General features: G+C 40.5%; 1 protein-coding gene across 3 annotated transcripts in view; it reads left to right on the top strand.

Annotated features, from left to right (window-relative positions):
- The window catches only part of map3k4 (mitogen-activated protein kinase kinase kinase 4), a 211,545-nt gene that overhangs the window by 101,991 nt on the left and 88,316 nt on the right, over positions 1-21,238 (top strand). For all 3 annotated transcript variants that reach the window (XM_060831662.1, XM_060831663.1, XM_060831664.1), the window contains exons 4-6: positions 5,552-5,797; positions 8,240-8,395; positions 12,557-12,714. In XM_060831662.1, coding sequence (XP_060687645.1) covers positions 5,552-5,797; positions 8,240-8,395; positions 12,557-12,714 — 560 coding nt within the window. The remainder of the gene's footprint in view (positions 1-5,551; positions 5,798-8,239; positions 8,396-12,556; positions 12,715-21,238) is intronic.

Genomic DNA, 21,238 nt, shown 5'->3' on the forward strand with positions numbered 1-21,238 from the left:
TTGTTTATTTGGTCATCCTGAGAGGGCATGTTCTCCACACTACACCTCACATCATGCAGATTGCGATACTGACCACACTTGCCAGCAGCAATGCTTGGGTATACCTCCAAAGTTTTACAGTTCCAAAAACATTGGCTTGGTGCACATGAGCATCATTGCACAAGTAACCATGCCAGAAATTGGCATTTTGCGCTGTTGCTAGAATGATTGCTTCCCATCAGAGATATACTACGAAGAGCTGAGGCTGGATTTGAAGTTATTAAATGTAGTCATCTGTGGTAAATGCAAAATAACAGACTGGTTGGAGACCTACTCAGTTAAGATGACACCTGTCATTGATGTAGAAAAAAACCCATATGATGTACTTCATAAATTCAACAGCAAAAAACTGGAAGATACTTTCCAGGTAAAGGATATGGAGAAATTGCCAAAATAAACTGGATCAACTTGTGTTGAGAAATCTAGCTTTCTTCGATAATGCAAAGTTACAATCTGCATAAAAAGGACTTGAAGATATTTGGTCCTATCATAACTAAAGTTGCCAACCTAAAGTCTGTAAATGATGAAATGCTTTCAGACAGACGTAAACAGATATTTCTGTGAATTGTACTTCTGATGCGATGCATGTATTGAAGACCAACCTTGAAGTTCTTGCACTATGTCCTTTCACGAATGAGTTAGCTCAACTAAACTGAAAGAGGCCATACAGTTCTTAACAAGCAGGCAAGTGTCAATGATGGAATCCCAGACAAACTGCTCAAGTTGGGGTGTACCATCAGTTGCCACATTTTTATGTCCTTGGCCACTTTTGCTTGCTCTATCATTCCATAAGAGATGCATAATGCAAAATCATCTTGCTATACAAAGAGAAAGATTGCAGAATTCCACAATAAAATATGGTGTCGCTCTCCTTAGTACAATGGAGAAGGTTTTTTTTCCTAAGGTTGTATGACACAAATTATGAGCATAAATCTTCTTTATATACCAGCTTTTAAAAGGAATTTAAAGAACAGGGCATATCACTGGCACTCTCTTCAAGGAAGGAGTATACAAGACGGGGAAAATAAGCTCATCGAAGCTCCTCAGTATCATCTACTTCCGTGACAATTTGCATTGTACAGGGGAAGACAGTCATGTATTCAAAAACTTCTGCTGAGTGAGAAGTTGGTAGAGTCAGGCGATCAGTTGATCCCAGAGATCCATTTCAAGAATGCTTGCAAGAGTGAAATTAAGTGCCTTTGACATTGATAATCACATTTGGGAGTCAGTAGATGAAGACAGGAAAATAGCAATACCTGATGTGCACTAGTATGCACCATGATGACTATGGCTACAGTAGTCTGACAACAGGCTGACACTGAAAATAACTGACACTTGCTGGAACTGCTCATTACCAGGATTGTCCTCTTTAGTCAGCAGCAAAGGTGCACCATAAACCTGGTGTTGCTTCTGCCATGTGCTCCTAACTCCATTGACCAGTATTCTGTTTCCTATCACTCTGCTAGTTTTGTGTCCATTTGCTGCTGTCCTTATTATTTCAGAACTTTCAACATTGCTCAGACTTGTGTGGCACTTCTGCAACAGCATGTATATGACATTAAAATGATTACTTTCTTCAATTCTCTGTTTCCTCATTAAAGTCTACATGTAGTCAGTTAAACAGTATTTTCCCTGAACCGATCGGTACAGGGTTTCCTTAATTAAACTGCATTTTCTCATGTAACTAATATATTTATCATAAAATATTTCTAGCAGGTTACCCACCAGCTTAATAAAATTGACTGGCTTGTAGTTGCATGGCTTGCTGCCACACCTTTTTGTTTTGAACAAAAGTGTAATGTTTGTGATTACCATATTTTGGCACCTATTTCTGAGCCAGTGTAAGACTGGAACATCATAGCCAGGTCCTCTGCTGAAGCCTGAAAGAAATTATTTTGAAATTGGTGGTTTTGCTCTATTTTCATTGACATTTTTTTATGTAATAGTATATTTACTACAGCTTCACATATTTCCAGAAATATAGCTGTTATTGGCCTCTTGCTTTGTTTGCTTGTTAAAAAAAAATGGTATTTTGTCCTTCCTCTTATACTCTCCACTTTAGATTCCTGTAATTCCTCACAGGAATTAGAATGTAATGAGGAGATCTCAAACTTAGGTCACGGTATATCTCTGTGATTAATTAGGAAAATACTAATTAGAATCTTCACTTCTTTAGATGCTGTACCACTTGCAAGTTTGGATTTCAACACCATTACTTTAATTGAATAATTTGAATGGTCTTTGAAATGGAGTGTTAGGCTCATGTTTCACTGCAGGTCACTGACGTTGAGATGATTTTGAAAATACAACAAAAAATTAACCATTTTGTCATGATTCTAAAATCACCTAATGAATACAAATGCAAAATTAAAATTTGTACAACAATTTTCATTTATACATTGCTTTTAAATTTGACATGTTTCAGGCATTTCACGCTGGTATTATCAAGCAAATCTGACCATGAGCCATATAAGGAAATAATTGGACAGACATGCAAACAATAGGTCAAAGAGATTTTAAGGAATCTCTTAATGGACGAAGGGAAGAAATTGCAAAGTTTGGAGTGACTGTAGGCATGACTGTAGCTGGGTGGAATAAATTAAAATCAGGGATGTTCAAGAAGCCAGCACTGGAGGAGACCAGAGATGCTGCAGGATTGTAAGGCTGGAAGAAGTTACCATGATAAGGAATGAGTTGGGAACAAAGATGAGAATTTTTAGATTATTGGCTTTTCCCAAGCTATGACCAGTGTAAACCACCCCTGATATTGAGAGGTACTTAAATTGTTGAAACCTCCAACATGGATATCCCAGGTATCAGTATTGATTGGAAGCTTAATTGGATTGACCACAACATACTAAGAATACGAGAATGGTTCAGACATGGCAGATTTAATGCAGGTAACTTGTTTCCTAACTCTTCGAAATATTTCCACTAGCTACAGGACACAAACCAGGAATATCAGTTACTTAGATGGTTGTATTTTCTAACGTCTGAGACCATCGAGGACAAAGTAGCCTACTTGATTGGAAACCCATCCACTACTTAATGTTCGTTTCCTCAACCTGCAATTTCTGTACCATACATTCCATTTACAAATTGTTCTACAGGTATTTGCCAAGGCTACTTCTGTAAGGTGTTAAACCTGTCACCCAATAGAGTCAGCAACTGTATTGGAATAGCACCAGCTGTAATTTCCCTCCCAGTCCTAATTGGAAATCTATCACCATTCACACATTGTCACTGGTTCAAAATCCTGGAACTCCTTCCTTTAACAGCACTGCAGTTGTACCTATACCACATGGTGTGCAGCTGTTTAAGAAGATGGCTTATAAACATCTTTTTCATTTTTTCACATTCAAGAGGAGAGTCCTTGCACACACAGACACTGGTCCAGCTCCCTCAAGAGCCAGCTCCTGTTTTTTTTAAATTCTCCTTTTTACCCCCACACTACTGCCTAACTGCGATAGTGCTTATCATAAACATCTTCGGGATAATTGAGGATGGACGATAATAGCCTATTTGATGAATCAATAAATATAGCAATTGGGCACTGTTAGAGGTTCAAATCAAGCTTATGGAAATTAGTTTTATCATATTGTTAAAGTTAATTGACATAGAACTTTTGTTAGGATAATCTACTACCTGTCAGTCAGAGTCCAAGACTTAAAATTACTGTCATCATTGTGCACTCTGTGCAAAATATGACATCAATTGACATTGAGTTAAGCAAAAATTCTTTGGTAGTGATGTTGAAAGATCTTGCATGAAAATGTGTTGAGAACAAATATCTTTATTCCAGTTATGTGTCATATATCATATTTGCTAATGCCAACTAATGTTGATGGGATAATATTGGTGTTTGCTTTGTTATTTGCAGCATTTGGTAATGTCTTTTTGTTCTATTGTGTACTTTTGGCTTTAGGGACTTCAGGACTGATAAGATTGTCGATCTTTAACAGTAACTTTTCTGTCCCCAGATGTTGTTTGATTTGCTGAATAATGCCAGCATTTTCTGTCCTTGCTTGGAAAACCACTTTGCTGAATATCTTCGCCTAGACTGGGAGAGTTCATGATTGTTACTTCGTAGCAATTATTTGTTTTTAGAAGATTGCACATTGCATTTGACAATTTAGATAAACTTAAAAAGGCTAATTCAAATGGCATTTATAGAGTTAGATTTTGGATCATCCCTGAACTTTCCTGGTTGTAGTGAATTTTAATTGCTTTGGTTTCACCAGACATTCTGTGTCATAAGGAAAAAATGCAGCCTGTAAAAACTTTGTTTTTGCAGTTGTCAGAACTTGTCTTTAATTAACTAGAACTTTTTAAAATGAAATGAACTGGGTGTTTTGCTGAATATTGCTGCAATGTTAACTGCAAATGTAATAAACAGCCCACAGAAGTCAGTTTTTTTGAAGACATGGAAGCAGATCTATTAGTGACAGTAGTCCAGCTAGATAGTATTAAAGTAGAAGGGGTAATGGGAAAGGTAAGTAAGGGTGAGCAGGGAGAGAGCAGGAACTACTGTGTGACTTTGGGGGGTGGGGGGGGGGGGGAAGGAGAGTCATTGAGAAGAGCAGTGGTGGACAAGGAAGAAATAGGATAGCATTAGATGCAGAGATGAGTAGTTGGGTTTAGGGAGTGGCTAGAATTCTATGAACTGGGAAGGCTGGGGAAAGGAGATTTTGATATTGCAACTGTGAACTGATCCTAATGGCATTCAAAAAGTGTGGAGCTGGAAAAGCACAGCAGGTCATGCAGCATCTGAGGAGCAGAAGAATTGATGTTTCGGGCATAAGCCTTTTCACCAGGAATGATTCTAATGGCAAGGGTATTTTCTTGATTGGGATGGTGACTGAAGTAACACATTGATGGCCTGATAGGTATCTTGTAGATTTTTTGGTATGAAAATGTATCATAAAATGTGAAATAACTTAAATTCTTGTTTAGAATTTTATATGTAAAGATTCTAATTTTGTTGAGGAAGCACACACAACAACTTCACCATTAATTTTATCCCTTTTAGGTTTAGTGTTTTTCTTCATTGTAAGTAAGTGGGGAATTCCTATAATATATAGGTTACAATATAAATGCAATCACTTTTATTTTCCTTCCATTTGGAAAATAATCTGGGCAAAGGCAAACTGTTGTCATATTATTGCTAATTTCTTAAATCTGCATAAATCTACATGTTGCTGCTTCACAGAGAAGGGAGAATTGATAAATCTGGGGTAATAGTTAAACAGACACACTGGCAGATACCAGTGTAGGCCGTCTTGTGGTGTAGTGGAGGTGGCCCTCCTGGGTCAGGAAGTCTTGATTCCAGTCCTAGCTGCCACAGAGATGTACCGTAACAGGTCTCAACAGGTTGGCTGAAGTTCTTAAAAGCTATTTTGTAACTGGTCAGACCCTGTCCACTGATTTCGTATGTCAGAACTGAAGGTACGACCAGGTTTACTCCATTGTTACAGCAATTATAAAGTTACAGTCTCTCTTGTTTATATTCCAGTTCTCTGCTGTTCCGGAGCCTTTGAGCTGCCATGACTATCTGCCTGAATTGTCTGACATGTCTTCCTGCACAGAGCAGAAAGGCAGTAGTGTGTCCTGGGAACAGCTGGAGGCCATGGAACTCCCATCTTTCCAGCCTGCCTACTTGGTTTTATGTCGTGTTCTCCTCAATGTTATTCATGAATGCTTGAAACTGAGGTTGGAGCAGAGACCTGCAGGAGAGCCATCATTGCTCAGCATTAAACAGGTAGCCTGCCAACATAATCTGTAACATGGAGTAGAAGTTTAAATTTGTAACTGTTTTCATCATTCTCTTAGAATTTGTGATGTGATTTCACATTTTTTTTAATGATGTTTAATGTACAAACTTCTGTAGAAAGTTCACTTTCTTTTTAGAGCTATTGATATTTTCCGTACTCTTATAGAAAACATTTTTTGCATGTAAACTAATGCTTCTTGTCACAAGAGTAGAACGTCCTACATATGTATGATTAGTTCAAATAAATTACAATAAATGAAGCTATTGTTTTTAAGCTGTGCTGTAAATGTTTTGGATTAATAATCTTAATAGTTTCACAATGAACTGTGTATTTTCTGTCTTGATTTAGTACTTTTTTTTCTGATCATAAATCTGGGGAAAATCTATTGGAGTGGTGTATCTTGTACTTTGTCATTAGACTTAAATGCTTCCTTTCAAATTTCTTTTTGGGCTGTTTAACACTGGAAGTATGAACTGATAATGGTCCAGGAAGGGCAGCAGGGATCTTGGGACTTTGATGAATGATGAAAATATTGAAAACATTTCTCCAATGTGATTTTAAAGAATGAAAAACAAATAGGAATGATAGAGATGGTGTCTGAATATTGAAGTAGATAAATTAAGAATCAAATCAGTTGCCCTGTTATAGGAAGGATGTTATTAAGCTAGATGGGATTTGGAAGAGATTCAGGAAGATGTTGCTGTGTATGGAAGGTTTGAGTTATAAAGAAAGGCTGGATAGGCTGTGACTTTTTTCACTGGAGCATAGGACGTTGAGAGGTGACTTTATCGAAATTTATAAAATCATGAAAGTGAGAATTAATGGTAGGTGTTTTTTCCCTCGGGTGAGGGATTTCAAGATCATGGAGCATATTTTTAAGGTGAGAGAAGAGTGATTTTTAAAAAAAGATGTGAGGGGCAAATTTTGGTTCGCGTGAGGAATGAACTTCCTGATGAAATGGTGGATACGAGCACGGTTATGATGTTTAAAAGACAGCTGGAAATGTACATGAATTGAAAATGTTTGGTAGGACATGGACTAGGAGCAGGCAGGTGGGACTAGTTTAGTTTGGGATTATGTTCAGCATGGACTGTTTGGACTGAAGAGTGTGTTTCTGTACTGTATGACTCTGTAAAAGAGAAATAGAAAGGAAAGAGGATTGGATTAGGAGAGAAATTTGCAAAAAGAGAAAAAAAAACAAAATACATTTTAAAACATCTTTTAAAGAACAATTTGCTGTCTCCTTGTTGCGCCGCAGAGCTCGATCTAAGCCATAGTGATCATTGTGTTATTGAAAGAGAACTGTCGAGATCCAGCTCAAACTTTCTGCATTGAATTGGATGTACAGTTATATCCAAATAAAAGGCAAGCTGTTAAAAAGGATAGAGAAACATTGTGTTGCTTGCTTTAGACAGCGTAGTATGAATTGACTAATATCTTCTGGATATCTGCAACTCATGGTATATCTCCTCCAGAATCTTTTGACGGATATGTACAATAATAACATTAATGTATCGTTTTCCCACGATTTGGTTTGTGTTTTTATACAAATCTTGTTGATAGAAAGTTGTTTTCAATGTTTTTCAGTTACAGTAAAGAAATTAGATATTTTGAACAGCTAGTGTGCTGAGGTTATATTAGAAATTAATAGTTTTGTAAATGAAGCTGCTTTTAACAGGCAAGAAGACTTTATTCTACCTTATGATCAGTTCTTAGGTGGCAATCACAGGGCTTTGACTGTCAGTAATATTCTAGAAAGCAATGTGGTGTTGATGTTGAATTCCTAAAACATCCATTATTGGCTCCTCCAGTGCTCACCCCAATGTCAAACTATAATAAAAGATTTTTTAAAAAATAAGGTGCTGCAACTCAACAGGTCTGGCAGCATCTATGTAGAGGGAAAGGTTTTCTGTCTCTGTACAGATGCTGTCAGGCCTACAGAGTTTTTCCAATGCTCTGCTTTTATTTCAGATCTCAAGCATCTGCAACACATTAGATTTTTTTTCCACCAATTTTGTTTCTTCCTGCCCTCTTGTTGAAATATCATTTAATGGATGCCAGTTTCCTTTGGCTCCTTGCTCAAGTGACAACACTCTGTGTACATGTCATAAGGGAGATTTGATGGCCAAGTTAATCCTGGTGTCACTTGACATTTATACAGCAAGCAGGAGTCTCTTTTTAATGATCAGAGTTTGATGCCCTGATTGATATTACCTACTTTTGGTATGAATTACGGTGCCCTAAAATCAACTTGCCTGAAATAACCTAATTCAGAATAGCACCAAAAACCCATTTTCATGTTGCCTCAAATGGAAATTTAAAGCCAATAATTGTGTATTACATGCTGACTTTGCCAAACGACTCTTATGTATTTGGCCTTATCAGTAAATGTTTCAAAATTCTGCATATAATGGTTATTTGTATTACAGTTAGTCAGAGAGTGCAAGGAAGTACTGAAGGGTGGCCTACTTATGAAACAGTATTATCAGTTCATGTTGCATGGGATCATGGATGAATTCCAGCGACAGCAGAAGGTTAACAGCAATATCGATGAATTTGAGGAAGATCTACATAAAATGTTGATTGTGAGTATATAGGTAATGATTTTGATAAATAATGAATTGAACTCTGGGTTTTTTTTGCTTGGATTTGGCACTGGAATGTTTTAATAACCTGACCAAAAAATACTCAAGTGCATTGTTACTGTTGTGATGTCTGAAAATGGGGCTGGTGATGACAGCAACAAAGAAACTGGCTAACTCAGTTTAAATTTATTTTAATGCATTTTGATTAATGATGTAAATTGTAATCTTGTTTATAAAGAGTTTGCATGAGTACCATGTCAAACTGTTCCTTCCATCATTATTTTTTCCTTTCTAAAGGTTTCAAAAGTTTCTGCTTTACTTCAAGCTATACATTGTTAATGTAATTAAGTACCTAGCTTTTATGACTGCGTAGAATTAAATTTATAATAGTGATTTACGTACATTTTGATCTACAGTTACTGGTATGGTTTTTGTCAAATGAATTATAAATACCTAAATTATTAGATATAGCATAACACCACCTTTCTACATCATGACCTTTCTGTGCTTGCATTAAAATCATTACAATTTTGTAGTATAAAATCTAATCTAGTGAAATAGCATTACTTGACTGTGAACTATGAGCTGCTTAAAATGGAACACATTTAAAAGGAAGATAATTTGCAAGTTACGTACAAACAAAGTTTTTTGCCACCTGTCCTGAACTATCAAGTTTTGAGAACAAAGCAGTTTGGTATTTAATCTAATTTTATTAAATGCTGTGCACACTATTTTAGTGTTCTGAATTCAGTTTGATCATTCTCAGTCTCCTCCTGCCCACTTCTCCCATTTCTATGTCTGTCTTTCTCTTCCTCCCTCTCTCTGTCCCCCCCCCTCTCTCTGTCCCCCCCCCTCTCTCTGTCCCCCCCCTCTCTCTGTCCCCCCCCTCTCTGTCCCCCCCTCTGTCCCCCTCCCATACACGCACACATATCTCTGTCTCCCCAACTCCTCCCCTCTGTGTGTCTCTTTTCTTGCTCTCTCACTCTCAATCTCTCGCTGTGTGTGTGTGCCTTGAAATGGCTACCTTACTTTTTGCACTCTTAAACTTTTATCTGCGCTTAGCCTTTTCAGCAAGATTCATAATGATTAGGAATTGATTAAGCACACCAAGCCTTCCCTCACATATCTTGTAGCCTGGGAAGAATGAGGTCTGTAACACTTCTACATTTATCCTGGCTCAGTCCAAATAATGGAGGACAGATGGATGAATAAAAATTTAGGTCCTTTGTGATCTGTGTTGCGGTAGTCATTTTGTTTTCTGGAGATGTGTAGGAACACTCCTAGTTTTTAAAAATGTTACTTTTCTTCCCTTGTCCTCTCAAGTCCATCTCCGCATACCTTGACACGGTTCTGTCCCCTTTAGTCCAAGAACTCCCCACCTACGTTCGGGACACCACCCACACCCTCCACTTCCTCCAGGATTTTCGCTTCCCCGGTCCCCAACGCCTTATTTTCACGATGGACATCCAGTCCCTGTACACCTCCATCCCCCATCACTAAGGACTCAAAGCCCTCCGCTTCTTCCTTTCCCGCCGCACCAACCAGTACCCTTCCACTGACACCCTCCTTCGACTGACTGAACTGGTCCTCACCCTGAATAACTTCTCTTTTCAATTCTCCCACTTCCTCCAAACTAAAGGAGTTGCCATGGGCATCCGCAAGGGCCCCAGCTATGCCTGTCTCTTCGTAGGATATGTGGAACAGTCCATCTTCCGCAACTACACGGGCACCACCCCCCACCTTTTCCTCCGCTACATCGATGACTGTATCGACGCTGCCTCGTGCTCCCACGAGGAGGTTGAACAATTCATCAACTTTACTAACACCTTCCATCCCGACCTCAAATTCACCTGGACTGTCTCAGACTCCTCCCTCCCCTTCCTAGACCTTTCCATTTCTATCTCGGGCGACCGACTCAACACAGACATCTACTATAAACCGACTGACTCCCACAGCTACCTGGACTACACCTCCTCCCACCCTGCCCCCTGTAAAAACTCCATCCCATATTCCCAATTCCTTCGTCTCCGCCGCATCTGCTCCCAGGAGGACCAGTTCCAACACCGCACAGCCCAGATGGCCTCCTTCTTCAAGGACCGTAGATTCCCCCCAGACATGATCGACGATGCCCTCCACCACTTCCCGCTCCTCCGCCCTTGAGCCCCGCTCCTCCAACCGCCACCAAGACAGAACCCCACTGGTTCTCACCTACCACCCCACCAACCTCCATATACAACGTATCATCTGCCGTCATTTCCGCCACCTCCAAACGGACCCCACCACCAGGGATATATTTCCCTCCCCTCCCCTGTCAGTGTTCCGCAAAGACCACTCCCTTCGTGACTCCCTCGTCAGGTCCACACCCCCCACCAACCCAACCTCCACTCCCGGCACCTTCCCCTGCAACCGCAGGAAATGTAAAACTTGCGCCCACACCTCCTCCCTCACTTCCCTCCAAGGCCCCAAGGGATCCTTCCATATCCGCCACAAGTTCACCTGTACCTCCACACACATCATCTATTGCATCCGCTGCACCCGATGTGGCCTTCTCTATATTGGTGAGACAGGCCGCTTACTTGCGGAACGCTTCAGAGAACACCTCAGGGACGCCCGGACCAACCAACCCAACCACCCGGTGGCTCAACACTTTAACTCTCCCTCCCACTCCACCGAGGACATGCAGGTCCTTGGACTCCTCCACCAGCAGAACATAACAACACGACGGCTGGAGGAGGAGCGCCTCATCTTCCGCCTGGGAACCCTCCAACCACAAGGAATGAACTCAGATTTCTCCAGTTTCCTCATTTCCCCTCCCCCTACCTTGTCTCAGTCAGTTCCCTCAACTCAGCACCGCCCTCCTAACCTGCAATCTTCTTCCTGACCTCTCCGCCCCCACCCTACTCCGGCCTATCACCCTCACCTTGACCTCCTTCCACCTATCACATCTCCATCGCCCCTCCCCCAAGTCCCTCCTCCCTACCTTTTATCTTAGCCTGCTTGGCACACTCTCCTCATTCCTGATGAAGGGCTTATGCCCGAAACGTCGAATTTCCTATTCCTTGGATGCTGCCTAACCTGCTGTGCTTTAACCAGCAACACATCTTCAGCTCTCAAGTCCATGGCCAAGAAAGCAAGCAAACAGCAATCTGTTCCAGCCTTGAGCGTAAAAGATACACTGATGTCTTATTTGACTTTACGTTGAGATTCAGATGTCTAAGCTGCTCCATCATCTGTTCCTACTTCCTCCTCCTCGACTTTGACCAGTTCCTACTCGCACTGTCCTCCATGGTGTGGTTAACACTAGGCTTGATAATTGAAATGTTTTCCTCGTTAGCTTCTGTTAACTTGAGTTCATACTAGCTTTATAACAAGTACTTAAACCATACTTTGTGGCTGTACTGATTCCTGATTTGGCAGTAATTTTGATTTATTTTCAAATCCCCCCATTATCCCAAGTGTCCATTCATCCCTCCAACTATCCAAGATGTCTATGCTCCTCTGACCTTATGCACCTCATTGATTTTAATCACTATGCAATTGACAACTACACCTTCAGCTGTTTGGACTCTGGAATTCAGTCCCTAGATGACTACTTCTCTATCCCTCAGCTTTTTAAGATTCCCTTTAAAATCTTCTTTATTGAAGTTTCTGTTCTAATATTTCCTTGTGTTCAGTTATTATAAATAAAAAGTTATTGTATAAATGCATGTAACTGTGTGATGACACGACTTGTTTTTAAGCACATCCCCTCCTCCCTTTAATCCCTACTGTGTTGGCATGCATTATGGTGGAGTTGTGTGTTTGAGCAAATGTTCTTCTCCATGATACAGCAGTTCTGTTCCAAGATTTATTGGGGCTAGTGTGTATTTATAACTTCTGTCTTCTCCTCTAATAACTTACTATAACATGGGTCTTTCAGCTGTTTATTTCACAGTGTCTACATTAGCTGTATATACATAGCTTGGAGCTAGTAATTATATTGGTGTATAGTTCTATTGCAACAAAAGTGTTCCTGCATGGAGTAACATCTGGAGCAGATGGGAGGATGAGTGCACTGGTCCAAAGTGCTAAAATATGCATTGCAAAGTTTGGATAGTCTGTTTTTTTTGTTTCAGAACTTTTTTTTCCAGTGCTGTGTACATACTTCCTTGGTCATTACAGGTTTATTTTGATTATATGCGGAGTTGGATACAGATGCTGCAGCATTTACCCCAAGCTTCTCACAGTCTGAAGAACCTTCTTGAAATAGAATGGAACTTTACCAAAGAAATAACCCCCTGCATAAGAGGAGGAGAGGCCCAAGCAGGCAAACTCTTCTGGTAGGACCTTTGTTATTATAATTACTGTAAAAATAGTCCTTTTGCAAGTTATCTAGTTGACAGCTGAATAGACGGCAGAGCAAGATTCTTCTATTTTAAGGTTTTTAATTCAGACCAAAAGCACTATTGACTAAACATTATTATTTTAGGGAACTTAGTCTTAAGTGACAATAGAATTTTCCACTCTTACTTTCTCCTTTTATTTTTAACAGAATCAAAAATTCCCCTTCATAAGTACATTTTGCACTGTCCATAAAGTAGTAATGCCCCTTCAATTTTCCAACACCCACTCCAAAAATTTTTTTTCACTCTCCTGAGGGTTTAATTCCATTATTTTTCTTTCCTAGCCTAGTAACCTTTAACCCTCGAGCTGCCTTCAGTGGTAAGGGTTTTTTTTACTAGAGGTATTTTGTCCAGCACAAGTCTTCCATTCTATTTTCAAATCCTCATGAATTGAATATAAGCTTCAAACCACATACTTATGTTACCCAGTTGGAACTGGGATTCTTTGAGGTTCAGTGTTCTAAGAGTTGCATAGAATCCTTATATTAGGTTAGATTACTTACAGTGTGGAAACAGGCCCTTCGGCCCTACAAGCCCACACCGACCCGCCGAAGCGCAATCCACCCATACCCCTACATTTACTCCTTACCTAACACTACGGGCAATTTAGCATGGCCAATTCACCTGACCCGCACATCTTTGGACTGTGGGAGGAAACCGGAGCACCCGGAGGAAACCCATGCAGACACGGGGAGAATGTGCAAACTCCACACAGTCAGTCACCTGAGTCGGGAATTGAACCCGGGTCTCAGGCGCTGTGAGACAGCAGTGCTAACCACTGTGCCACCATATTGTGGAAAGAGGTCATTCAGTTTTCAAGTCCACACCGACCCGCTGAAGAGCAACCCACCCAGACTCAGCCCCCTGTCCTATCCCTGTAACCCTGCATTTACTATGGCATATCCACTTAGCTTGCACGCCCCTGGACACTACAGACAATTTAGACATGCCAATCCACCTATCCTGCACATCTTTAGACTGTGGGAAGAAAGCAGCAACTGGCTGTAACCCATGCATACGTGGAGAGAATGCAAATTCCTCACAGACAGTCGCCCAAGAGTGGAGTTGAACCTGGGTCACTGACCCTGTGAGGGAACAGTGCTAACCATTGAATCACTGCACCCTGAACGTCCTTGAACTTTGTCCTTCTCAAAGGAACCTAACTCCACAAGGTTTGTGCTTGCGGGGAGATGTTGAACTGGTCACCCTTGCAATCAGAAACAACTAAGCTGCTAATGTTAAAGCATTTTGAATATCCTTCTCCTTCCCCTTTCCCTTGTGCCTTAACCCAAGGTAGTTGACTTCAAACATACCACTACCCCAGAACCTTTAGATGGAAGACTTACTATATTCGTCACTGACCCAATATCTATCACATTTATGTGACTTCTTGGTGCTCATTGAAAGTAAAATTGTAATCCGAAAATGTTGTGGTATTTCACTCCATGAGCTTTTATAATTGACAAATCAAATGGCGTGTTGTGTACAACAATACAGTTTTCTCCACATGAGGTATTCCATGAATCACTCCCAATATGCAGTTTTGTCCTTATCAAGATTAATTAAAGACTTCAGATAATGCACCCCTAGGCAGCAGTGACCACAAAATGAAATATTTTTAGAGTAAACATAAGTAAAAGCAGCTATGTGGATGTGAAAGCTGAGCTTGAAGTGAACTGACATACCAGGCTAGGAGATAGATCAGTAGAGATGTACCGACAGACTTTTGAGGGGATATTTCAGAATAAGTATATTCCCACTATGAAGAAAAACTCTAAAGGGAGTACCCACTGTCTGTGGTTAACTAAAAAGTTAGGGAAGCATATAACTGTCCAAAGTTGAGTTTCATGTCAGATGATTGGTCAGAATATAAAGTACATAAATAGCAGAAAAGAGAAAAATAGAGTATGAGGTGTGTTAGATTCCAACCAGAAACCCAATTTAATAGATCATGATTTTGTTTTAGTTTTAGCAAAATGGTGTCTCATTGAAACACGAACACACTGCTGCAGATTTAGAAGTTTAAGCACACAGTAAATATAAGAAACAATCTAAAACAGAAATTACTGGAGAAACTTGGCAGATCTCAAGGGCCATTCAAGATGTTAACTACTTTCTTTCCACACACTGTACCAGATCTGCTGAGGTTCTCCAGCAATTTTGGTTTTTGTTGTTTCAGCCCTTCAGCATCCATAATTCTTTACTTTCTTTCAGTAAAAGTATGATCCCATTAATCCCAAAACACTCTTTCAGAAATTAACAAGAAACAGAATAGATTTGGTGTAGTACCCAAAACACCATTTGTGTAATACTCTTGCCAGTATCTCTGTATCAAACACTTTGATCATTTTAAGCCACATGAGCTGTTAAATTAACAATTGTGGCAGCTTCCTCCTTGTGCTGCCATTCACTGCACTTTGCTTAAAGACTTTTTAGGTCTTTATCTTATCTGGAATCAACACTCAGTTTTTTCATTAAGGACCTCCATAAGACCATAAGACACAGGAGTGGAAGTAAGGCCATTCGGCCCATCGAGTCCATTCAATCACGGCTGATGGGCATTTCAACTCCACTTACCCACATTCTCCCCATAGCCCTTAATTCCTTGAGACATCAAGAATCTATCAATCTCTGCCTTGAAGACATTTAGCGTCCCGGCCTCGACTACACTCTGCGGCAATGTATTCCACAAGCCCACCACTCTCTGGCTGAAAAAATGTCTCCGCATTTCTGTTCTGAATTGACCCCCTCTAATTCTAAGGCTGTGTCCACGGGTCCTAGTCTCCTCGTCTAACGGAAAAAATTTCCTAGCGTCCACCCTTTCCAAGCCATGTATTATCTTGTAAGTTTCTATTAAGTCTCCCCTTAATCTTCTAAACTCCAATGAATACAATCCCAGGATCCTCAGCCATTCCTCGTATGTTAGACCAACCGTTCTAGGGATCATCCATGTGAATCTCCGCTGGACATGTTCCAGTGCCAGTATGTCCTCCTTAAGGTGTGGGGACCAAAACTGGACACAGTACTCCAAATGGGGCCTAACCAGAGCTTTATAAAGTCTCAATAGCACAATGGTGCTTTTATATTCCAACCCTCTTGAGATAAGTGACAACATTGCATTCGCTTTCTTAATCACTGACTCAACCTGCATGTTTACCTTTAGAGAATCCTCGACTAGCACTCCGAGATCCCTTTGTACTTTGGCTTTACGAATTTTCTCACCGTTTAGAAAGTAGTCTATGCTTTTATTCTTTTTGCCAAAGTGCAAGACCTCGCATTTGCTCACGTTGAATTCCATCAGCCATTTCCTGGACTACTCTCCCAAACTGTCCAGATCCTTCTGCAGCCACCCCACTTCCTCAGTACTACCTGCCTGTCCACCTAACTTCGTATCATCGGCAAACTTTGCTAAAATGCCCCCAGTCCCTTCATCCAGATCATTAATATATAATGTGAACAGCTGCGGCCCCAACACTGAACCCTGCGGGACACCGCTGCCATTCCGAAAAAGAACCTTTTATCCCAACTCTCTGCCTTCTGTCAGACAGCCAATCCTCAATCCATCCCAGTAGCTCACCTCGAACACCATGGGCCCTCACCTTGCTCAGCAGCCTCCCGTATGCCCCTTATCAAAGGCCTTTTGGAAGTCTAGATAGACTACATCCACTGGGTTTCCCTGATCTAAGCTACTTGTCACCTCTTCATAGACCTCATCTACATTATCCTTCTCTTTGGAGCAATGCCATGAACAGCCATTCCAGGGTTTTCACAGGACTAAAAGACACTTCCAGTAGTTAAAGATGAAAATAAATACCTGTGTTTATGGGTGTTTAAGCTGAAGACAAAAACGCAGATTCTAAAACACATCTTTACAGGCACTGTTGTTTACCATGCTGAGTCACAAACAATGGAAAATAAATAAGTCCATTAGTACTATTGACTTCTGATACACACAATCCACTAGTTACAAATTCAAAAAAACAAGTCAAACTCACCCCAAATATCATTACAATGATACAAATCCTAGAGGAAGCTTGTAAGAGCTTCTGGTTTTTATAAAGAAAATGAGTGAGTTAAGTGAGTATTAACTTTCTGGAGAGTAAGATTTGTGAATTAATGGTAGATAACTGGTAGAGAAATCGAGGGTGGTGGGGAAAAGGTAAGAAAGTTGACATGATGAATTTTGGATTAGCTGTGATCCTATTGAATGGTGGTGCAAATGCGAGGGGCTGAGTGGCCTACCCTGGTTCTATTTCTTGTGGCCTTATATTAACGAAATGGCAGAAGAAATAAACAAGTATTTTGATGATTTCCAGTACTAGCTGTAAATAAGAAGGTGGAAAGGAGAAGGAACGGAGTTAAATTACAGTCACCCGGGAAATGGTACCAAATAAACATACAGAGCTCGAGCTATTAAGTCTCTGGGTCCAGGCACACTTCAACTTAGTGTTTTAAAAGAAGTGACTAATGAGGCAGTAGTTGCATTAGTATTAACTTTCCAAAATTCCAAAGGTTTGAGAAAAGCTCCATCGGACTGGAAAGTAGCAAATATAATTTTGTATTCAAGAAAGGAGGTGACATAAAACATAAATCTGTATCCTAGTTGTGGGGAAAGTAGTAAAAGCAATCTTAAAAGAGGTTATGTCTCCACACTTTTTAAAAAAAAACTCAATGTAATCAGGAAGAATCAGCATGATTTTGCCAAAGAGAAATCCGTAAAATCAGTTCATTGTAGGACTACCATGTGCTAGTTGGGTTTCAAGAACGCCTTTGATAAGGAGACACACCAAAGGTTATTGCAGAAAATAAAAGCCATTTTATATAAGGGTAACTTTTTAACATGGATAGAATGTTGGCTGGCTGGCAGAAACCTGAACATGCATAAATGGGTCTTTGACAGGATGTGATGATTGGAGTTCTGTGGGGTCTGTGCTGATGCCTCTGCATTTTACAATTTTCCTCACTGGCTTAGATGCGGGGATTGAACACCATGGTAGATACTTTCATACTTTTCTTGGTGTTGTTTGTGAAATTATGTTGTAGATCAGATGTAAGGAGGTTGCAGGTGGCTACAGATAGGTTCAGTTGAAAAGTTGGCACTGGAAAAGCCTGCAGGTCAGGCAGCATGCAAGGAGCAGAAGTGTTGATATTTTGGGCATAAGCCCCTCATTAGGAAAGGGCGGGCGATTGGGGGGGCAGTTGTTAGCAGTGATGCTGTATGGTTTGAGGGTCCCAAGGCAGAAGATTAGGTGTTTTTCCTCCACTCGTCAAGTGGATTTGTCAGTGGGGGAGGCCCAGGACTTGCATGTCCTTGGCAGAGTGGAAGGGGGAGTTGAAGTGGTCGGCCACAGGGTGGTGGGATTGTTGATGTGTGTCCCAGAGATGTTTTCTGAAACGTACTGTGAGTTGCCATCCTGTCTCCCCAGAGATTAATGTGTACAGTAGATGAGGTGTTTGGATGTCAGGAAAATATCTGCTGGATATGAAAGGGTCCTTTGCAGCCTTGGACTGAGGTGAAGGGGTCTGCCTTGGGACCCTCCAACCACAAGGCATTAATGTTGATTTCACCAGTTTCCTTATCTCCCTCCCCGACCCCATCCCACCTCATCCCAGATCCAACCCTCCAACTCAGCACTGCCTCCTTTAACTGTCCTAACTGTTGTTTACATTGGCAGAAATGAAAAATCAGAGTATTACTGAAATGGAGAATGACTGCAGAATTTTGAGGCACAGTAATCAGTTGTTTTAGTGCAAATGACAAAGCACTTGCAGACACTAACTATGCAGACACAGCACTTAATCACATGGGCAAATGTGATGCTAGGTTGAAAATGTGTTGCTGGTTAAAGCACAGCGGGTTAGGCAGCATCCAAGGAATAGGAAATTCGACTAGGCTTTAGTACAAGATAAATTGAACATTTAAAAAAAAAGTTATGCTTTAGTTATACAGGGCATTGACGAAACCACACTTTATAAGGAAAGATGGAACTGCATTGGAGGTGGTTCAGAGAAGGTTCACAAGATTGAAATGTGAAATGAATGGGCTGTGTAATGAGGGCAGGTTGGACAGGCTGTGCTTGTTTCCACTGGAGTTTAGAAGAGTGAGGGATCACTTGATTGAAGTGATATAAGATTCTGAAATATCTTGGCAAACTGGTCGTGGAAAGGATGTTTATTCATGGTGAATTTAGCACAGAATTTTCTTTCAAAGGGTCCTGTGGTTTGTGGACATTGCCTCCAAAGGCAATGAAGGTTAGATGATTAAATATTTTTAAGGCAGAAATAGATTCTTGGTAGGCAACAAATAAGAGATTATCGAGGTAGATGGGAATGCAAAATTTGAAGCACAAACAGATCAGCCATTATCTGATTGAATGGCACTTGAGGGGTCGAAGGGTGTACTTCCGCTCCTATTTTGTATTTTCTATCTCCTGGTTCATATGATGTATTTAAGTAACACTCTATTTTCTAATAATTAAAAGGCTTTTGGACTTATAAACATGCTGTGTATCTGGAGCAGTATTTACCAAATGTTTTGCCAATGTAATCCATAGAATTCCTACAGTATGGAAATAGGTCATTCAGCCCAATGAGTTAATACTGATCCTCCGAAGAGCATCCCACTCAGACCCATCTTCCTACCCTTACCCTGTAACCTTGCATCTCCCATGGCTAACACACTTACTCATCCCTGAACATTATGGGTAATTTAGCATAACCAGTCAACCTAATATCAAAATTGGAGTGGTCAACGTAATGTACACATTTTTCGACTATGTGAGCGGACTGGAGCACCTGGCAGGATTCCAAGCAGACATGGGCAGAACATGTAAACTACATACAGACAGTCACCCCAGGGTGGAATCTAATCTGGGTTCCTGATACTGTGAAGCAGTAGTGCTAACCATTGAGCCACCATCTGCCCCAATAAATTTTAATTTTAACATTAAAATTAGCATAACCCCATAAATGACACTGCAAGTAAAGTAATGTGACGTACACAACAGTAATAATTGTTTAGTGAGTTGTAGATCAATATTTAAAAATAAATGTCAAAATCTGTCATTTTAATGTACTTTGTAAAATATGTTAATGTTGTCATCTGTACTACTTAAGCTCATTGATCTCAGCAGGGAAGCAGTGGATACAATTAATTCTTGCACTCATCAATACTAATAAATAACTACATCACAGTAAGTTTCACTATAGGTCTTGACTTTAATCGGAGACGAGCCAGATTAACTTCTGAACTGAAAACAAAAAACGCTGGAGATCACAGCAGGTCAGGCAGCATCCATGGAGAGAAAATGAGCCAACGTTTCAAGTTTAAATGACTCTTCTTTAGATCTGGTGAAGTGTGGAGGGGCAGCATTTATGCAATAGTGGGTGGGGAGGGGATGTTGGAGTGCTGGAGGAGAAAGGATGTTGATAGTACAGATTAAGTGATTGGAATGTGAGAATGGCAGAACAATGGTGTGTCTAACTGCCAGTATGGAAAGAACAGTGAGTCATACAGGGGTGGGGGACGGGGAGAGAGGTTGATAGAGAATGTATCAAGTAAAACTAAAAGAAAGGCAAGGAATGGATTCACAATTTGAAGGTGATGAACTCAGTATTGAACCCAGAAGAATGTAAACTGCCCAGTTTGATATGAGATGTTTAGACAATGTTAGCTTGCTTTCTATTCATGGCTGCTGCCTGACCATCTGTGATCTGCAGCATTTAGAACATAGAACATAGAAAAATACAGCGTCGTACAGGCCCTTCGGCCCTCGATGTTGCGCCGATCCAAGCTCACCTAACCTATACTAGCCCACTTTCCTCCATATGCCTATTTTTTTGGTTTTCAGTTCAAATTGCAGCACCTGCAGTAAATTGTTCCTTCAGATAAACTTCTTTCAGCTGAAATCTAATAGTGGGAATTTAGGGAAATAGGTGTTACTTTCTGCAGCAAAGACAGCTTCCCAAAAACTGTGTTACCTATCTAGTGCAAGATTAAAGACATCTCATCTGGACTGAAGAGGAACTTGGTGGGGATTGTCATGGTCCATGTAGGTACTACAACATAAGTGGGACTAACAAAGAGTTTCTCCTGAGGGGTTCTGAACAGCTCGGGGCTAAATTAAAAGGCCAAAACCTCATAGGTGATAATTTCAGGAAATTTGCCTGAGCCACATACAAATTAGCATAGGGTAAACAAGATTAGCAGGGTAAATGCATGGCTCAAAGATTGATGTGGGTGAAAAAGAGCTGTTATGTTGGGTTCATTTACGTTTCTCCAGCAATATGTTTGTATCAGACCTTCAACATCTGCAATTCTTTGTTTTTACCAAAATATTCTTGCTTTGGGAAGCCTCTGCTTTAGACCAATTTTAAGTCTAAGTGCCTAGCTTGCAATGTGATGAACTAGAATCAGTAATCATGCTTCTGTTATAAATATGGTTGTAAATTTAATTTGCTG

The sequence above is a fragment of the Hemiscyllium ocellatum genome, chromosome 10 (genome assembly GCF_020745735.1).
Source record: "Hemiscyllium ocellatum isolate sHemOce1 chromosome 10, sHemOce1.pat.X.cur, whole genome shotgun sequence".
NCBI classification, from domain to species: Eukaryota; Metazoa; Chordata; class Chondrichthyes; order Orectolobiformes; family Hemiscylliidae; genus Hemiscyllium; species Hemiscyllium ocellatum.